Raw genomic sequence first — 21,943 nt, 5'->3', positions numbered from 1 at the left:
TACGATATTAAATTTAACCCTACATTTATAATCCTACAAAAACCAAAGTGTTAAAATGACAAGTTGTTCTGTGTTGGAAAGTAGGCCACCATTTTCCTTTGAGATAATACCAAGTTTGTGAAGTTCTTTATCACCTGTGTGACATGCTTTGTGTCTCTGTGTGTGTTCCAGGTGTTCCAGGAGGAGATGGGCGTGGTGAAATCCCACAACCTGAAGCCCGGAGGAGACAAAATTCCCGTCACTAAGCAGAACAGGAAGGGTGAGTCCACACTCAGGGTCACAGCAGTGAGTGTTTCATGACTTTATCCATGACTGATTCAGGAGTTTATCAAACGTGCTCACTGGCACACACACACCACCATCATACCTGCATGAACCTGCATCCTGCTGAGTGCTCAGGCTGGAATGCAAACATTAAATTCAGAATGAATTGCTCCACAATGCAATACCAGCATCCACACCGCCACCAAGTACTACTCCCAGCTATATGCGGTACCAGTTTCACGTGTCTCCTTGATGTTTAAAATACCCACGTCTCAGTACGAATGGCTGCAGTGGTTCATTTTATGTTAGGAAACTTTATATCTTCTAGAAGTTCAAACTCACAGTGAGGAACATGAGCTGGGGCCTGTCTGGGTTACAGTCGCCTCTTACCTCTGACATATTCTTCTGCAGAAAATCAGTCTGAAACTATAAACATGAGAGGAAAAAAAGGATTGTTAAAAGGTCCTTCCCTTGTAGAAATTATGCCCTTACATGGTCATGACAGCAGCAGCCACCCTCTCCGTCATTGATGCGAACCTCTGGGCACAGCTGGTGTATTTACATTGGAAACTCTTATCTGTGGTGCTATTTATCAGTCTAGATTGTTTTGGAGTGAGATGCCAAGTGCTGAAGTTACCGCACATCAAGATGTCTGTCCTCTCGCTCTAATATAATGGAACTAGGTGGCACTCGGCCCATGGTGCTCAAAGCACCAAGGAAATATTTTGCGATGTCTCTTTCCAGAAATCATGACCCAGTGACTTGAGATAATCCACAAACCTTGTTGTGAGCAGTTACATGTAGCGTACATCTCTGTACATCTGCTGCTAGCTCACCATGCATCACTAAGCCAGCTAACATTACAGCTCAGCTCAGGAGGACGCCAGTACAATTACATCTCGCTCTGTCATGAGCACGAGCCTCTCATCCATGAATAGATGCACACTTCCTTCTGCCCGGTGATTCATTGGTGGGTGTAATTCGCTGGAAGGAAAATAGTTCCTATGAAACTGCCCACAACAAGGTCTGTGGATTATATTGAGTAACCAGGTCATGATTTCTGGAAAGAGACATTGCTGTTGAATTTTTCAGATGTATTTTTGTGGCCCTTTGAGCACCACAAGCCGAGTGCCAGTGCCTAATATCAGACAGAATTGCCAACTTATATTGTTTCCATTTTCCTAACCAATCACAACAGACTAAGGTATCTGCCTAAATCTAGCGTCATTGTAAGTCCACACTGATGTGTAGCCACGCTCACACGCTTGTTTTGCCAGGAGTTTAAAGGCCTTTGCACACTGAGTCTGTTTATTCGTTCTAATTTGCCGCACATTTAAAAATGAATATGACCTCATGTTGTGTCAATCTTGTTTGAACACTGAGTCCGAAACTTCCATCCATCATTAAAATTTTAGGAACAGAGCCTTTGGAGTCGTTTGACCAAGAATCAGTGAAGAACATCCGCAACAAGCAGAGGAGCAGGGTGCACAGAATCATTTCATTACTCAGATAGCTACTTTCAGCAGGTCAGATAGTGATATTCAGGTGGACGATGATGAAGAGGAGGAGGATGTGGACCACACACAGAATGTGGAGGACAGCTCCGCCCCTTCATGCAGCTGCAGTGCCAAATGAAAGACAGGGAAGGAGTGGTGACGGCCAGATAGGTAAATGTGTCTTTTCATTTGTCACGTATTTCGAATTTTCGCAATGAATAAAACAATCAAATGCATCAGTATCACTCTGCAAGATTTCTGTGCAGATGACGGATTAAAAAAAGGCATCCAAAAAAATGGACTCAGTGTGCAAAGGCCGTAAGAGTGGAGCAGAGTAAAACAACAACAACAAAACAACAAGTAAAACAACCTACGATTTCTGCGATATTGATAAGACGTTGATTTAGATCAGCCCCAATAGCAGCGTCTGTCTTATCTCTAGCGCTCGCTACTGTTGTTATTACTCCTCTTTGGTTCCGGTGCATCCCTTGACAATGCTCAATAACAGCTTGACGACCGCTGGTTGTCAAGGTCATCAGTTGTTTATTATTTCAACCAAAAAAAACCCACTGTTTCATTTCACAATGCAAGGTGCTCTTTATGTTTTACCATCAGTACAGCACTGCACTGGTCAGAAAACTGCGGCACTGTGTGTAAAGTCTATAATCCAGTGACTGTTTAAATCCTCCTCATGTGCTGTTTGACTTCACGAGAGCAGCGACACAGAAAACTGGCTCGGTTCAAAAGCTTCTTTGTTCTTTTTAAGAGGGTGAAGTGGAGCCGAGGACGTCAGCTTGACTTCACTTATTACACCTCATTTTCCATCGAGCGGCTCTTATTGCCGTCCAGGTCCAGCGCTCTGCCACATCCCTCTGTGTGTTCAGTGGAAGAGTCCAGGCTGCGGGGTGAACGGGTAAAAGTTTGTAATGGAACATATGTAAAAATCACACCATTGTGTTCCTTCTGTCTCCACAGAGTACGTCCAGCTCTACGTCGACTTCCTGCTGAATAAATCCATTTATAAGCAGTTTGCTGCCTTCTACCACGGCTTCCACAGTGTGTGTGCCTCTGATGCGCTCATGGTGAGTCCACAGGGTTAATGAAACAGTCAGGACTTGGTTGTTTGTTGCACAAATGTTACAAGGAAACTTTCCATTAGACAGTCCTTCCAGTTTCTGGGTATTAAAGGTAAACACTGTTTGCAGTGTCTCTTCAAACATAGTTTGCTGAAGGCTGCGACCATTTTACAGTAGGTCAGTGGTACGCACTCGCTGACACCTCCTGACAATAAGTAAGCTAATTCACTGACATACAGTTAGCAGTAAGCTCCATCCAGGACAACATCACAAACAACACATGTAACATGGCAAAACAACTTTTCCCATTGCTCATTAATTATATTAGACACAATATCAGGCAAGCTTAATTGGATTTTTTAAATTCTAAATTACTGGTATTAGCCTGGCAGCATGGTGGTGTGGTGGTTAGCACTGTCGCCTCACAGCTAGAGGGTTTCTGGTTCGATCCCGGGTGTAGGAGCCCTTCTGTGTGGAGTTTGCATGTTCTCCCTGTGTCAGCGTGGGTTTTCTCCAGGTACTCCAGCTTCCTCCCACAGTCCAAAGACATGCAGGTTAATTGGTGACTCTAAATTGTCCATAGGTTTGATTGTGAGTGTGAATGGTTGTCTGTCTCTATGTGTCAGACCTGCGATAGTCTGGCAACCTGTCCAGGGTGTACCCCGTCTCTTGCCCAATGTCAGCTGGGATAGCTGCAACCCTCAAGAGGATAAGCGGTTAGAAAATGGATGGATGGTATTAGCCTCAGAAATCCAGTCTTGGTTGAGTTCTGGTAAAAATGCATAGAGGTGTTTATAGACTGTGAGGCTAGGTACTCAAGAGGATTTGATATTCACTCCTTTACTTGCTCAGATCGTTTACAGATCATCAGATTTCATCACCCTTCTCTTAAACAGCGTTGTTGTGTCAGTAAAAATATTGAATTTCCTGTGATTACACAGTCTGAGAATGTTATCAGTTGAAGATGATCACACATCATTGCACACCTGCTCACTCAGAGCGGATATGACTCAGCCGACTCAATATCAGATGGTTTTTGAAGGAAAAAAAAGAGATATCACATCAACCAACTTTCTTTTTAGTGAACTGAACCACAGCTGCCCACTCATCCAGTGACCTTACTCGGGCTTGTTTCAAGATAATCTATGAATAGGAATTTCCAGGAACCTTTGACACGTTTGTCACAGTGAAATCGTTCACCAGTCACAAGGTGCGTTTACATGGACCCTAATATTTCACTAATATTCACAACACTGGTGTAACAGTTACAACCAGAGGAAAGTCATTGTCATTAAAATATGGCCTTACCCATGTTTAAAATGACCCGTTGAAGTGAAAAAACGAGTACTGACAGGAACAGACGAGTGGAGTCGATGTTTAACCGGCGTGGAGAGCGCAGGAGAAATGCGCTGCCTCCGCGGCACTAACGCATCTGGTGTGTCCAGGCAGAGATATTGGATAAAGCAAGATACCCCACTCATCTCACTTCCTGGTTCAGTGACGTCAGCGCCACGCCCCCGTAGGAGACTTGCGGCAGCTCTGAATGTATTGTCATCAATGAGGGAAATGAACGTGATCACAATTTATGGTCAATTCTTTCGCCCTATAGTCACTAAAGTAAATATTGGGTTCATTTTCCACAAGCCACACATCTTACCAACATTCTGACACTAAAGCTGCATTTTTCATCCCCACAGATCAAGAGAAAGTTAACTTTGTTTGAGCCCTGTCCATCTCAGAAAACAAGTTCTCACGAGATCTCGTGATCTTGATAAACAGGCAGTAAAATCAGAGTTTCACAGTTAGCTTACAAACAGTTATTTACCGCTAATAATAAATTAAAAAAATGCCCAAGCTTTGTGCAGCAATAGCCTGCAATAATAGGAAGAATGTATTTTCATTCCCAAAGGAAGCAGACAGGTAATCCACAGATCCTCTGTTCAACACGAGGTGGTGGGGAGGGGATTAGGAGGGGGAGAACAGCTCTGATTGGAGGGAGAGTTAACCACGCCCACTTAGGAGACAGAAAGAGTAACCGTTTTCTTAACATTGGATAAGCCTACAGTGGGGTATCTCCTTTATCCAATATCTCTGGTCCAGGCCGTTATGTCAACAACGCTACATGAAGCAGATGAATGACTTTTTCTCTGCAGTGTGAAAACGGCAGCCACTTAAACCACTGACTGTGCACTCCACCGCCAAGTGGGCAGGGGTGGTAATTGCAACCAGTCAAAATGACCGACGGCCTTCAGATTTTCCGGTCATTGTTGTAAAAAACCGGTCAGTGACCGAGAATATCTGGTTAACGCGACCCCTGGATCAGAGAACACATCAGCGAACTGAACTTTTTGAACATATTTTTTGGGGCATTTCTTTAGCCTTTATTTGACAGGACAGACAAGTGTGAAAGGGGGAGAGAGAGAGGGAGTGACATGCAGCAAAGGGCCACAGGCTGGAGTCGAACCCGGGCCGCTGCGGCAACAGCCTTGTACATGGGGCGCCTGCTCTACCACTAAGCCACCGACACCCCAGCGAACTGAACTTTGAATCTTTCCTTCACCTCCTCCATCAGAAATAGAGTTCAGGCGGTGAATTCTGTTTGCTTTCCTCCTTAGTTAAATGTTAGCTCTCCCTGATAAACAGCTGCTGTTTCAGATCATGTTGTTGCGAGTTGAACTCTGGGGACCCCGAAGAGGCTCAAAGGCCCCTGAGGGACCCAAATATACACCGCAGAGAAAGTCACAACATACATCCAAACTAGCTGCTGCTATGTTCTCACTGCTGAGAGACATGTCTAAAATGTTCCTCTGACGTCATGGTGTAGTCTTTCAACAGAAGCACATGGAAGTGCTGGAATATAGGACCTTTGACCTCCGACCCCTGGAGTCCTGGCCTACATATTGCGTTATTTATGGTCCCAGGTCAGCTCAGTCAAGTTCACAGTGATCCATACAGGGCTGTGTACGTTTTTATTGCAGCTGGAGGCCACACCTCCGTTCTGATCTGCAGCAGAGGGAACACAGTGAAATAGCTCAGTGTGTGTGTGACTGCAGATAAGACGGACAGAGGACAGTTTGACTGCAGATTATCAGCTGAATCTGGGGCAGTGACGGGACAGGCTGATCTAAACTGTGAGGACTGAAATGGCGAGGACAAGTCTCAGCCGTACAGATGAGATAACTTTTCACCCACTTTTGACCGCCTCCAAGATGATAAGTCCCAATGTCCTCAAACGAGACCACAATAAAGTAGTGCTGTCATTAGGGCTGCCACGATTAGTCGACTAATCTATGACTAATCGACTATTAAAATAATCAGTGACTATTTTAGTAGTCGACTAATGGGTTTGAGTAATTTTTCACAGAAAAGTACTATAAAAGTACCCCAAAATACTCTAAATGCAGCTTCTTATGTTCAAATATTGGCAGCTTTACACACTCTCCCGTGACGGTGAACTAAAACCCCTTGGTGTGAGTACGACATTAGATGACGTAATTTTGGGGTTAGGGCGAGACAGACCGACATTTTTCAACATTTTAACACATTTTTCAATGAAATGATTAGTTGATTAATCGAAGAAATAATCGACAGATTAGTCGACAATGAAAATAATCGTTAGTGGCAGCTCTAGTTGTCATGGTACCAAAATTGGGACCCACAGTATGATACCAGTGAAAATATCATGGTTCTGAGTAGTATCACGATACCACAGCAAAAATGAGGCAGATGTGCCTTTTGTCATTTATAAAAAGATAAATCACTTTTCTATAATACATCAATGATATTTCAATGGAATAAATTACTTACTGACTTATTCATACTTCAAAAACAGCATCAATAAGTGATGAACATAGGGGGGATCAATATAAAATAAATTAATAAAATAAAAATCAACCAGCCACCCTCCTCCCCTGACGAGTAAAGAACAATCCCTAAAGTGCGGTGAGGTTTGTGGACCGTTACCTGCCACACAGAGAGAAATGTGAACGGCCCGTTTCTCCTCTGACACGCCACATGCCTGTGTGCCGCCACGGCTCGGTTGTTCAGGTACTACTAGGCAGTCGTGACACCAACAAAGAGGAAATTATTGGACCTGGAGCCAGGCTTCTGGGTCGACGGTAAACCACGCTACCTTGCGCCGCGGAGCACTATGGCTGCCGTATTTGACAGGTCCGCCGTATTCCTGTCTGTGACCCCCGTTCAACCCACAACCGACAGGATTCGCCTTTCATTTCTGCTGCTGATTGAAATCTGTACTCACACAGCGTGCTCCTGAATTATTTCATTTGCTTGCACAAAACTATTTTTAGTGGCAAATGCGAGTAAAATGCTCGCACTGTAGAGCTCTGTGGAAAACAAATCACTGTAGCATATATAAACAAATCTAGCCTACAAGTAAAAATAAATGAATAATAACTGTCACTCCTTAAAGATACTCAATAGCTCAGCTAATATCTGAAATGTCACTGGAAAACAAACCACTGCAGCAGCATATTGAGTGACAGGTGGCCAGCGGGCGCCATTGTTGGACGGCACATGGACACTCACCCTCTTGTGATTGGACTTTGAACTTATCCCTCAGTAGTGGTACCATGAGGTACGGTACTCCAACATTATGTTATATGTACCGTGGTGTTTTAGTACTGCGGTCTACCGTTGGTACCAGTATACCATACAACACTACAATAAAGTCCCAGTGTCCTCAAATGAGACGATAATAAAGTCCCAGTGTCCTCAAATGAGACGATAATAAAGTCCCAACGGCCTCAAACAAGACCACAATAGAGTCTCAATGTCCTCAAATGAGACAACAATAAAGTCCCAATGTCCTCAAATGAGACGACAATAAAGTCCCAGTGTCCTCAAATGAGACAACAATAAAGTCCCAATGTCCTGAAATGAGACAATAATAAAGTCCCAATGTCCTCAAACGAGTACTACCTAATTAACAGTGTCTTAGCTTGTTATTGTTGCTGAATTCGTTGCCATATGAAACTACAAACATTATTAATCATAAATTAACAAGTTTCAACCATTAAATGTGATCAGGTTTTGGACCTTGTCCAATTTTGTTTCAGGATCGGCTGCAGACTAACTTGGCAGAGATGGCTGCCACCTTGTCTATTGTGCTCTAACTACCACTAGATGGCACAAAAAAGTGTCCATGAAGAAGACAACAGGTCTGAGTTTAGCAGAATGAAGTATAAGGTGCAACAAACCCAGAGTATCTCAGGAGGTTGTATATATATCACAACACAACTTTAAGAAGTTACACACGTATATTTGCATTATTTATTTATGTGTTGACTGGGATCAGTTCACTGTGAGGGACATGTCTGCTCTGTAGCGTCCATCTTTCAGTTTCTCATTCTGCATGTCTCTGATTCTTCTTTGCATTCCATCAGTCACGTACACACTGTCTGACGTCTGAGGATGTGATAAAGCAGCCTGTGGTTTAATTGTGGGTGTGTATGTGTATTTGGTTTGGAGCTGGTGTGTATGTTAGTTTTAGGCTGTGGTATTGTGATACAGTGTTGGGGTTTTTTTTCAGGTAACTAGTATCTCAGATGGCAACATCAAAGTCATACACAGTATAAGGGTTATCACTGCTGGTGCCATAATGTTACAAGTATTTTTATTAAGTGTGTAAACTACTGTCATTAGTATCTTCGTGTCAGAGCAACTATAGAACTATGTACTTTATAACTGAGTGTATTTCACATTTATTATTATTATTGTTGTTTTAAAGGTTTAAAGATACAACACAACATGCTCAACTCATGATTAGACCATGAAAAGTGGGTGTTGGATAACAGAAAAGGAACTAAAATGAGCAATAAGTGAACTCAAATTAAATAAATCACCAGGATCAGATGGCTATACGGCAGAATGGTACAAGGAGCTAAAAGAAGAGCTAATACCAGTGATGCTTCCTACACTGAACGGGGTCCTAAAGAAGGCACAAACACCACCCAGCTGGAAAGAAGCAATAATCTCAGTCATCCCAAAAGAAAATAAAGATAAATTAGAATGTGGATCTTATAGACCAATATCAGTTCTTAATATAGATTATAGGCTGTTTACTTCTATCATAGCTAGACGATTGGAAAAGTTCTTAACTAATTTGATACATAACGATCAGACAGGCTTTATCCGAGAGCGCCAAACGCAAGCTAATATACGACGGACATTACAAATTATTAACCACATTCAAAAGAATAAAATAACAGCAATGATAATCAGTATTGATGCGGAAAAGGCATTTGACTCAGTGGATTGGAGCTTTTTTCTGGAAAAAGGAACAAGGCAGGCTTGTGCATGTTCACCACTATTATTTGCACTATACTTGGAATTATTTGCTCAATATATAAGACAAAATAAAGAAATAAAAGGCATAAATATTTATGGGAAGGAGCATAAATTAGTCTGCTATGCAGATGATATCTTGATCTTTCTGTGCCATCCAACAAACTCTCTGCCTAAACCAATGCAATCGTTGAGCACTATGGCCAATTATCAGGATACAAGATCAAGATAAGTAAAACTCAACTGCTTAAAGACAATTATAGCCCACCAGAAGAAATCATGAGTAAGTACCACCTATCATGGCAAACAGAATATTTTAAATACCTGGGAGTAATAATACCAAAGGACCTCACAGAAATATTAGAACGCAATTACTCACCAATACAAAGGAAAATTAAAGACGATATAACAAGATGGAACCTAATCCCATATTTAAGTTTTACCTCAAGAATAGATTTGATTAAAATGAATATTCTACCCAAATTATTATATTTATTTCAAACTCTGCCAATAGAAATAAGCCAAAAACAATTTAATGAATGGAATAAAATTTTGTCCAGATACATATGGCAAGGTAAAAGGCCCCGAATCCGATTTAAGACTTTACAATTGACTAAAGAAAAAGGGGGGTGGGGCCTTCCTTCTCTCAGGGAGTACTGTTGGGCAGCACAATTAAAGCCTATGATATGCTGGTGTAATCCCTCATATGATGCTCAGTGGAAAAGCATTGAAGCGGGCCTGACCTCCATTCCCATACAAGCAATTCTAGCTGACAGTAGCCTGCAAGACTTCATAAAAAATATAGAAAACCCATGGATCAAATTAACTCTGAAAACTTGGAAATCAGTAATAACAGAATACAAATTAGAAGATGATTTAACAACCCTTAAGTGGTGCGCATATGATCGACATTTTGCCCCAAATAAATTAGATACTCGATTCAAGGATTGGACGTAGCCTATAAAGGAATAACGGCTCTATGTAAGATAATGAAGGAAGGTACACTACTTAGTTTTGAAAGGATTAAAGAGAAATATTTACTAGAAGCACAGGATTTCTATCGTTACTTACAGATGAGACATTTTGTCAGTGACAAGATAAAATGTGTATCAGAATCAAGCAAACAGCTGTTAGACTTGTTTAAAAGGGCATATGGTTCAAATATAGATAGGGGTATCATCTCAGGTCTTTATAAAGGACTTACAAACCTGAAAACACACTCAACTGTATATATTAAAACAAAATGGGAAATGGAGGGAGGAATAGATATAACGGAGGAAGAATGGATGACAATATGGGCATATCAATGGAAATGTAGCAGCTCACAGAGTTGGAGGGAATTTGGCTGGAAAAGCCTGATAAGATATTTTATTACACCTTGCCAATGTGGAAATGCATATCATTATCATGTTTTTTAGGACTGTCAGATTATTAAAATGTTCTGGAAGGGAATACATATTGCAATACAGGAAAGTTTTGGATATCACCTGCCTATGGACAGTAAAATTGTATTTGTTGGACTCATGCCTGGAGAATGGCCAAAGAGAGACAAATATCTGTTTAGTATTTTGTTGGTGGCAAAAAGGCCCTCACGAAAAAATGGCTTTCACAGGAGAGCCCAACTCTGAACATGTGGATGGACATCACAATGGACATATGCAGGATGGAGAGAATGACAGCGGATGTGAATTACAAGAGGGTCCTGTTTAATGCACATTGGAAGAAATGGATGGACTTTATAATACCGCGCAGGCCGGATTTTGATTAGTGGCAACAACCTCATCTCACTCCCTATGTGTTAATGTTCTTGTTGTGTTTCTTTATTTGTGTTTTTTTTTTTTTTGTTTTTGTTTTTCTTTCTTTTTATCTCAGAAAAAAAGAAGACACTCAGGTTGAGACTATGTGACTAATAATTGAAGTAATGTACATAATAAATGTGTTACTGAATGTCAATAAAAAGTAAATTAAAAAAAGAAAAGAAAAGTGGGTGTTGGATCCGTAATGTGGATAATAAAAAGGTAAAGACTAGGACAGCACTCCAGTGTGACTTTTAACACCGATTTTTAACCACAACCAACTTGACAAGAACACCCCAGTCGTACTCGTCCAGTCTAGTGTTGAGCGTTTTTGGTGTTTGTGACCTACAGTATGTGAGTGACATGCAGAATGAGATTCCACCTGCCTGCACGCTTGTTAGACATTAACGTGTTATTAACTGGCTCACAAAGCAGTTTCACTTCTGCAAGGCTGTTAAGAAAGAAACAAGGCTGTTAATAAGAAACCGACACTATCACAGGAAATCCTCTTGAAGTTGACTTACTGACACATTTTCTCTGATCAGCTGCTCTGATGAGGCAGGACTTCCTGTTTCTCCTCCCAGATTACTGGTTGTGTTGCTCTTGTATGAATTTCTTTCACCAGTCGGGCAGCGGAAATTGCGTTCAATGACTGTCGTGTTTCAGTGGAAATTCTGCCAAAAGGCTGGTGTTGCATCTGCTCAGCTGTTTTTTCACTGTTGCCATAGCTGAGTGGGTTGAGCCCGGAACTGACACTGCAGGGGTTAAAGTGTCAAAACCTGCTCTTATTGTCTTTCTTCACACAACATTACATTCTTTTACGTCTGTTATTTTATGTTCCGTTATGTTGTGTTGTTACAATAGATTATATAATTTTTTTGTAATCATATTTTTTACATTATCTTATTGTGTTAACATGAGATAATGACAACAATTAACTAAATCTAACTCATAAGATGTAAATGGAGTAGTGTATTCTAGTCTTCTGACCACTCAAAGTGCTTTTTACACTTCATATCACATTCACCCATTCACACGCTAGTGGCCAAGGCCACCATGCAGTATGTCAGTAACTATTCACACGCATTCACAGCCATCAAGAGCAATTTGGGGTTCAGTATCTTGCCCAAGAAGGCTTCAACATGCGGACCAGAGGAGCCGGGGATTGAACTACTGATTTTCCGATTGGTGGACGACGCGCTCTACCTTTTGAGCCGCCCGGGCTGTCCTTGATTTTTATTTGTTTTCATGATATGCTGATTTTTATTTATTTGATGACGTGAAAAGTCATCAAAAAGACTTTGAAAATCAAAATCAAATCTCAAAAAGTCACTTTAAGTTGAATTGCTCATAACCTCTGCATTACTCATATACCATTGTGTTAGCAGTAGTACTATTTACAATCTGTTTCTTGCTTGTGCAGTTGCTGCGGCCAGAGGAGGTGGAGATGCTGGTGTGTGGGAGTCCAGAGCTTGACATGAGCGCTCTGCAAAAAGCCGCACAGTACGAGGGATACAGCAAGACCGAGACCACCGTACGGTAAGACGCCTGCACTTCCTGTCAACTAACATTGACCTTAATCTGCTCTGGAGGAAGTCCACACATACTTCACACTCACTGCTCATACAGTGACTCACACCACCTCCCATTCCGTTTTAAGAAACTATGACACAGACATTTGCAAAATCTTTTTCCAGGAATGTTACAATTCGTAGAATTCGTGATTCAGTGCGTTTTTGATACAAAAGTTTATTTATTTATTTATTTATTTATTTATTTATTTAAAACTAAGATCATAAAGTATGATCTCTTTTCACTTTAAACAATGATGGAGCTATACCTGAGAGACTTGTCCTCTCCTTAGCAGCATATAAAACAAAAACATCGTAGTTATCAACTCAGTTCAATTCACTTTCATTTTAGTTATAACGCCCAATATCACAAACCACAATTTGCCTCAGAGGGCTTTTCAGCATACAACATCCCACTGTCCTTAGGACCCTCACAGCGGATAAGGAAAAAACTATCTTAGAACAACCCTTAAACGGGAAAAGAAAATGATAGAAACCTCAGGAAGAGCAACTGAGGAGGGATCCCTCTTCCAGGACAGACAGACGTGCAATAGATGTCGTACAACAGTTCTGAAATGTTCTTTTTTTTTTTTTCTTTAAATTTCTAACATCATCATAATATCATAATTTGGGCTTTGAAGGGGTTTATTTTTTTGTACAAAGCAGGAATTACAGTCTGCCTGAAATGCACTCCTGAAGGAATATGGTAACAGGTCCTGAATACATGAAGCATGTTCATAAAGCCTGTGTTTTCCTCTACAGAGTCTTGTATCCGTGGCAATAAATCTAAGGCAACAAATGGCCACAGTGATTTCTTTTGCTTAGTGGGGAATGGCTGCCTAAACACTGCAGGGGTGATGTTAGCGCGTAGTGTTTGTGTTGCTCACACTGGGGTGATGACAGCGTAAATGAGTTGAGATGTTTGGCCATCGTCCCCATAATTAACAGTGGAATTAAAGTGGCCCCAAACACCAGCCCTACAGGTTATTGTGTGGTCTGGTGATGGTGTTACTAACCATCATGGAATGACCCAGTTTAGCATAGCTGCCTCCCAGCGTGACTCACTGGAGTAAAATGTTTTGGTTTAGGGGTGGAACGTTATATTAAACACAGTTTAAGCTGTATATTTCAACTTCCAAATGCCATGGGATCAGTTTGACAAATTGTTTGGTTTGTAATGCGCACTGAACAGAAAGCCTTGTACCGAACGGCTCAATACAAACTAACAGACTGATTCCACTGTGCAGTAGAAAATCACTGTCCAGCTTTTGTTTGATAGTGAGGACAGTCTGCTTATTTTAAGTTGCAATTCTTATTTTTAACAAAGTATACAACTCAAAACATCAGTGGTGCTCGGCTCCTTTATCTTGCATTGCTGCATGGGACTGGAAAATAGAATTGTGGCCTCGTTGTTTTCTCTCAGCCAGTGTTTGATTTTTCTATTCAAGTGAAAGTCAGTGATGATTGAGCAATGGTTTGCAGTGTGTTTCAGCTGCAAGGCTGTAACAGGAAGTTACTCTCTCTCTCTCTCTCTCTCTCTCTCTCTCCCCCTCTCACACAAACACACACACATAAACACACACAAACACACACAGATGTCCTTCAGTCCTTTTGTATTTCCTGCAGTAGGGCATGAAAATGAGCCAGCACTTGCCAGCCACAGATAAAGTAACTCAGCATGGCGGTGACAGCTGGCAACAAGCAGCTGCAGGCTTGTTATGTAACTTCTATTCAGTCTGTCTGTCCGTTCGTCTCTCTGTCTGTCTGTCTGTCTGATTGTCTAGCTTTCACCTGATTCACCTGTTTCTTAGTCTGTCATTTTAGAAACTTACTGCATGCAAACAGTCTGGCTCTTTGTATTCCTTGTTCGCAGGGCAATCGTTTAACGGTAATTTTACGGTATTTAACAGTTAAAAAAAGCACATTCATTTGGAAATGAAAAGCTCCACCCCAGTATCACACTGCACTGTCGTCCTCCCTGCAGCAGCTTCGATCATGGTCACACTGAGGCCTCTTTGCAGCAACAAAATACATATTTTTTGTGTTGCACAGGTGTTTCTGGGACGTGGTGTTGGCCTTCCCTCTGGAGCTCCAGAAGAAGCTCCTGCACTTCGCCACAGGAAGTGACCGCGTTCCCGTCGGAGGAATGGCCGACCTCAACTTCAAAATCTCCAAGATCGACGTTTCAACTGACTGGTAGGTTCCAGAGCTGACACCAGAACTCAGCTGGGTCACGGACAACTTTAAACATGCGTAAAAGAACCTGTTGACACAGTGCTCCTGGGAGACACTATTCACACTTGCTTTAATATATTGCTGCCAGATTACCCAGAAGCTGAATAAAGGCTTTGCATTTTTTTAACTGCTTCAAACAGGCTACACTGAAGCAACACAATGAGAGAAGAGCATGGCCTTACACATAACTGTCAATATCTTACACAAACACACACAATCTACAGACTAAAGAATGTGACAAAGTCACGATGACACAACAACAGCCTTCACTGACTCCTCACTTTCTGATTTGATTATCTAAAGTTTGAGTCGCCCTGCAGAAACAGCTGGTCAAGTATTGAAGCAACAATATGCAAGAATTGGGATTTTGGGGATTTGGCGCCCCTACAGTCTCAGGGTGGTACACCACTGTCGTAAAACTGTCCAATTCCATCTGCCATATACATAGTGTGCCCAGTGTTTGAATGTCACTTTTGGCATCCGGAGAATTCCAAAACTCTGTATGACAGGGATGACACCAATAAGGTTACAGCCTATGTTGCAATCCCTTTTTCAATTTTTTTCATCCCTATTTCGAACTGTCAACATGCATTAGCACACAGAATCATGCACATGCAGATGATGCCTAAGAAAAACAAAATGAAAATCAGTGGCAGCAGTCAAGCCAGCGTCATGTGTGACATGGTGCCGTAAAGCGTCACACACTTATCCCAGGCAACCTGACCCGCTCACAGAGTTACATAGTGCAAGAACAGGTGTTCAGGGCATGGAGTGGAAATGAAAGAGGCCCCGTTCTCCCATGACGAGGCGTTACTATCAAAATGACGTCTGGTCTTTGTAGGTGGCGCTGACCAGATTGTAACCGCAGTCTGCAGGAGATAAGACACACTGTTGTACTTTAACCACAAAGACCATGAATCTGAGTCAAACAGTGAATAACTGCCCCACCTCTTTTCTTTTACACACACACACACACACACACATTTTTTTGTCTGTCCATTCCTGTGTGGAAATCATGTCTTCCCAAGCCCTTATCCTAACCTTAACCATTATAACTAAAGGCCTAACCCTTTGCCTGTGCTTCTGCACCACTTGCTGCACTGTCAGAATGTAGGCCGCCTCTCTTCATGAGCATGTTGAGTCGGCAACAATGGAGTCCATCAGCAAATGAAATCGAAACGAGAAACCGAAAAGGACAGTAAACAAAAAGCTAATATCAAGAGGGAATGAGACCAAAACAAAAAGGTAAAGGTAAGGTAAAAATATATGTCTTTAGCCATTGAGCTCTTTGTCAGAAACATTTTGGGATGGTTTGTGTTACTGTTCACTGGTGCACTGTAAATATGCTTCGTTTTTTCAACACTGGATTGTGTTGTTCATGTGCTAACTAGCTAATTAGTGTCAAGGCGGTATTCCGGTTTCCGTTTTTGAATGACGAACAGACAACTACCGTCTCCTGGTGTAGACGCAGGCGCAAAACCGACATGCTGGTCGGGCGACGTGAGGCGACGCAGCAGGGGGCCTCCAGCGCTGCTAGCTCTCTGAAGTCAGTTTGGTTGCTCATTCATTCAGTCATTAATTTTTCTGTAACCGCTGGAGCCTATAACAGCTGACACTTGGCGAAGGGCAGCGTGCACCCTGGACAGGCCGCCAGACTATTGCAGGGCTGACACATAGAGACAGACGAACATTCACACCTACGGACAATTTAGAGTCACCAGTTAACCTGCATGTCTTTGGACTGTGGGAGGAAGCTGGAGTACCTGGAGAAAACCCACGGGGAGAACATGCATACTCCACACAGAAGGGCTCCCCCACCTGGGTTCAAACTAGGAACCATCTTGCTGTGAGGTGACAGAGCTAACCACTGCAACACCATACCACCCCTTAAACCCAACCTGAACGTTATTCTAATCTGAACTTTCAAACCAAGTCTTAACCCTCAAACAAATCGAAGACTGGCTCAAATGTCCTCCATGAACCATTAGGGAAATGTTAAAAATGTTCAAACTTTTACAGGTAAATGTTTCAAAACATATCATATCATCCTTTCTCTCTGTGTCTCTGCAGGTTGCCGATCTCTCACACCTGTTTTAATCAGATCTGTCTGCCTCCGTATCGAACCAGGAAGGAGCTCAAACACAAACTCACCATCGCCATCTCCAACGCTGAGGGCTTCGGCTTGGAGTGACCAGCCCACACACACACACACACACACACTCACACTTTCACACACACAGCCTATTAGCAACACTAGCTATCCGTCACAACTGCCGCACTGCACATCATGCATCTCTGTGGTCGTGGATCAGACTGTAGAGGAAACAAGGTTCTCAGCAAATGGGTTCTAATGTCAGACAATATTATCATGGACTGTAACGCAGTTTGTGTTGTTATTTTGGAGTCGGGCTGATGTTTGCTCATGTCGATGTTTTTTAAATTTGCAGCAGATGTGGGAACATTCCCTGCAGAAAAACAGAGAAATACTAGAAATCCTTTATTTGCACATGGCTGTCTTAGCTCTTTGATAAGACAACCCTGAAGGCAATTATATTTTTGAGTTTGAGAAGATAACTTTCAGTGTCAGCCTTCCAGGAACTCCACTGATCAAATCACAGTCACAGTTTCATAAACTAACATTTAAATATATCAGGTCCCATACCATTAAAAACATATCAGTATATATGTTTTTTTTTTAAACCTTGTATCACTAAATGGTTAACTTCTCTTAAATTATAATAGGTTGATGCTTTGCTCAGGTAAATATAATCAATATAACTATTTTTTTAACAGATTACCAGGTACCTGCCGACCAATGACATTTACTTTTGTGACACTCTTTTCAATGAGCCTCTATTATAAAGTCCTGATAACTGAGGCAAAAATCAGGCGTGAGTTCAAAATACATATCCTCAAATTACTTACATTAAACTAGCAATATTAACACCCCTGAGTGTGAGGTAAAGAAATAATAAGAGGTAGAACAGTGTCAGTAAAAACGTAAATTTTGGAGGGTACTCGAGATTTAATATGTATGTTTTGATATTTCCTGTTTTCTGTCAATTCTGACTTCACTGCTTTGGTGACTTTTTGAATATATTTTAATGAATGCATAGGAAATGTGTTTTATATCATTTAGCTTAGCACATGATCAGGACATAAAGCTTTGCTGGGAGAAGAATGCTATCGTGTATCATGAGATATAGATTGTCTTGTGAGGTTTTGTTGTTTTTTTTGACATTGCCGCCTGTTTAACTGAACAAAAGGCTGCAGCAGAAATGTTTGTTTTAATTGTTGTAATATTATGGTACGGTTGAACCAGAGCTGTTGATTCACAGTTCGGTGTTTGTTTAGGTTCTCTTATGTTGTATTGTTGTATCATGGCTGCCGTGAGGCTGAGAGATGAGCAGCTGGTAGATGTTGACTGGTAGTCGAGTGTTGAGTGTACAGAAAATGAAGCAGGATGGGAAAGAGGCCATCTTCTTGATGTCCTGTTCTGTTTCTGTATGTACATGTAGGTGAATTGTCAGACTAGTTATTTGAGGTTTGAGATGTTTCAGTGATTTTAGCTTCAGTACTTACTGATTATTACATTACACCATACACACAGTCCTGCAAAGCAGCGTCAGTTAAGCACCTACTTGTGGCATTTAGTGCTTATAGATTTCCTTATTCATCCAATCTTGGAAACACGACAACATATGTCCATAAATCCAAATGACCACATCATTTCTTGCTGCCAAAGGTGGTCATAGATTTTATTGCAGCAATATATAAAATGATTCACATTGTCTGCCTGCATCCTTACTTAATGGAAACGAGTGTCTCCAACCCAGTCACCAGAAAAAATGTTGGCATCATACGTGCCTGCAAACCATGTTACATTTGCACCGTATTATGTAGCAGATATATTGAAACTTTACGTTGCAACAATGCTGTAGTTAATGTGTGGTTATGGTTAGGAAAAGATCCTGTTTTGGCTTAAAATACCCAGTTTTGGGGGGCACAATCCCAACCAGAAGTGCAGTGATTTATCTGTAAAAAAAAAAAAAAAAAAAAACAGCTTTTTGTAGCACTATATCTGCTGGACAAACACTGACGAGTTGCGAAAAAACACCCACATTTGGTGCCTAAAAAGCTGTTGGAAACACAGCAGTGACTTGCTTAAACATAACCAGTTTTGTTCTGTTGGTCTCAAACAGTGGTCTGCAGCTCTGCAGGCATCTCACCAAGGTGTCCCACCATCCACCATCCCCTCTACCTCCAGATGACAATATCAGCTCAAATACTACTTCACTTTAGATACGTTGGCATGACACTAATGAAACGTGCAAATGTAACTGTGTTCATGGTTGGAAGAAACGTATAATGCCAGCATTTTCTCGTGTGTAACTGAGCTCTCTTCTCAGTCTTCAAAGATAAAATATGGGAAACAAAACAACTCTAATAACTGTAGTTTGAGGACGACATCATGGGCCATTTGCTTTTTACATGTGCTGTGTTCAGTATAAATGTTTTCACCTGCACTCAGTGCAAGTCATGTTTTTTTTTCTCCTCTTGAATTTTAATTTTCTTTTCAGTGGGTGCTGCAAAAATCAGTTAATATGGAACTTCACGAGCAGAAACAGGTGCTTCTTGTTCTTGTGTTTTCATTGTGGAGCTTGTACTCAGTGTGTTTACATGCACTCAGTAACCAGGTTACCTAGAGAAACACATTTGCATGCACTTATGTAACCTGGTTACAGTAAATCAGCTTGTACATGCAGGACACCAGCAGTCAGAGTCAGAGTATCAGTTAAACTGTCTGGTTAGAGGTCACGGTTTCCTGCCTTTACAAACTTTCAGATTTCCTGCAGTGTAAGATAACTTATTTAGACTTTTTGTCAGACTTTATATGGAGTTGTAAAATAGAAAATCACATTGCTACATGTAATTTTATTTCTTGAATCCACCTGCTCTGCTGTCACTTTTACAATTAGACACCCAGTTATCTGTACACATGGCAGAGAAATTAACGTTCTTGAGATATCTAGCCAGAGAAACTAGCTTCCTCCAATGTTCTACCCCAATGACAGAAACCATGTTCCTGTGTTACATGACATCAGCTTATGCCTAGTTCACACTACACAACTTCAGCCCTGATTTTTCTCTGACACTTTTTGTGGCTCAGTGGTAAAATCCCCACATCAGAGGCAAATTGGTGCCTGCAAATCTGGACACGTTAGCAATATGTGAACTGTTCAACGATGTAAGCAGAGACACATCGCAGACGCTACACACCCTGTTGACAGACAGTCACGTAGTGTTAAAACCACAACTTCAAGATTCCCAATTACAAGACAAGAAGGTGTGTTGTGTAAAGAGTCAAGGTGTCGTCATATAATAATTAGTATATCTTAGAATAATTGCCCCATGGTTGACGTTAGATACCGTATAAAGTAACTTTTTTTTACTCCCATCAACGCATTGGTTCTGTGATCGCAGCCTTCCTGATTACATTGGTTATACACCCATTACTGGCTCTTAATTACTTGGGATATGTACAATTTACGGTGCATTATTTTTGTATGCTTATGTATGAATAGTGTATGAGAACAGCCAGGAACAGTACAGCTATCTGACAACTTTTAATGTTACGTAACGTGAACTAGGCCTGACAGGAGAAAGCCGACTGTAAACTGGTACTGAGTGCATGTAAACGCATTTAATGTGAAGCAGCTAAAAGAGGCCTCTCTAGTTGCTTGCACAGCATCAGACCTCACTGAGCTTTGATAGAGCAGCCAAGTGGAACAGTGAGGTTTGGCTTTTGTGTGATAATTAGCGGTAGCCAAAAATGCGTCGAGGATCCAATGAAATGGAAGTGCTCTTCCTCTGGTGAAGCTTTATGTAACTTTTTGGCTCTCAAGTCACTGCCAGCTCTTGTCTGGAGCTGAGCAGCGCTGGTTTTAAACACTCAGCATTGTCCTATATATGGTGGGTTGCCATGGTAAGATGTCTAAAGTCCTAAAGACGAACTGGCAAAGACCCAGAAGTAACCAAGCAACGGCAAAGCAGCTCACATCAGTCTGATCTGGGTCACTCATTGACTCGGTCCCGCTTAGTGTCCATGGCTGCTTAACAACAATGGGTCCTTTCTGTCATTTAACGAACAAGTTCAGAGCAACAGCAGGAGCCAGAAGAGACTCTTCTCCAAGCATCTGCTCAAGGACATCACACAACATTCACATCACGTTGGACTCTTTGTACAAACAAGCTGCTGACTGGGAGAAAAATGTCAGCGTCCTCCTGCTAAATCCAAAAAGGACATATTTTATGGTATGAAATGGGAGATGATGTCGCAGGAACTCGTGCTTGGACAAATAGATTTTTTTTTTATTTTGAGATGTTTATCAGGTGTGTTATTTGTAAATGGGACCAAACTGTGCAGGTTATACAGTGGAAAGGTAGCAGGAAGACCTGGGCAAAAGTCTGTTTGAAAATAGTTCAAACTGATTGTAAGAATTTGTTGAGATGTAATTATTTTCACTTGTCATATGTTTTGAAAAGTGCAGACAGCACTTAAAAGTCGAAAGGTCGTGTATGTCTGATGCTTCTCTTTTTTATTTAACAACCATAAACCTTCAGGTTCATCAGTATCTGTTAAATGTTGTGTACACTAAGTTCTGTTTGATTTTAACATGTGTTGCGACAGTTTGTAATGATTCTATCAGTGACCACATATACTGTGCTTCTCTGTCGCGCTAGTCTTGTGTAATGTACTGTATGTACTGCATCTACAGTAAAAGTGGGCGAGGGGTCATTGCTCTCGAAGAAAAAGTTTGCTGACTGTGCTCGTTTTTGTCCAAGACACCTGCTTATACAGTCCATGCACATCCTGTTATATTCACACTTGGAGCTACACACAACAACCACAGTCTTCTGCTGTTTGTCAGTTACTAGTTTTTTTCTACACTCAGTTTCCATAATGACAAAGCAAAAGCAGGATTTTATTTTGCAAATTTATTTAACAGAATAATACGAAATGACAAAAGACCCTGCTGTGACACTTATAATTGAGTTCAGGTGCCTCCCATTTCTCTTGATCATGTTTGAGGTGTTGCTTCACCGTGATTGGAGGCCACCTGTGGTAAATCAGCTGATTGGACATGGCACACACCTGTCTGAGGGCTCAAAGCTGACAATGCAGAGCAGAAACTCTA

At 41.4% G+C, this 21,943-nt stretch overlaps 1 protein-coding gene across 1 annotated transcript in view; it reads left to right on the top strand.

The window, feature by feature from the left end:
* hectd2 (HECT domain containing 2) overlaps nucleotides 1-21,561 on the top strand; it is a 76,522-nt gene extending 54,961 nt beyond the window's left edge. The window contains exons 18-22 of the mRNA XM_078160911.1: nucleotides 172-259; nucleotides 2,736-2,842; nucleotides 12,362-12,477; nucleotides 14,562-14,705; nucleotides 16,815-21,561. Of these exons, the coding sequence (XP_078017037.1) occupies nucleotides 172-259; nucleotides 2,736-2,842; nucleotides 12,362-12,477; nucleotides 14,562-14,705; nucleotides 16,815-16,935 (576 nt within the window). The 3' untranslated portion in view covers nucleotides 16,936-21,561. The remainder of the gene's footprint in view (nucleotides 1-171; nucleotides 260-2,735; nucleotides 2,843-12,361; nucleotides 12,478-14,561; nucleotides 14,706-16,814) is intronic.
* Nucleotides 21,562-21,943: the final 382 nt, after the last annotated feature.

Source organism: Epinephelus lanceolatus, chromosome 17, assembly GCF_041903045.1.
Source record: "Epinephelus lanceolatus isolate andai-2023 chromosome 17, ASM4190304v1, whole genome shotgun sequence".
NCBI classification, from domain to species: domain Eukaryota; kingdom Metazoa; phylum Chordata; class Actinopteri; order Perciformes; family Serranidae; genus Epinephelus; species Epinephelus lanceolatus.
Note: the sequence above shows the minus strand (reverse complement) of the source record. Positions and strands in the feature narration are given on the sequence as shown.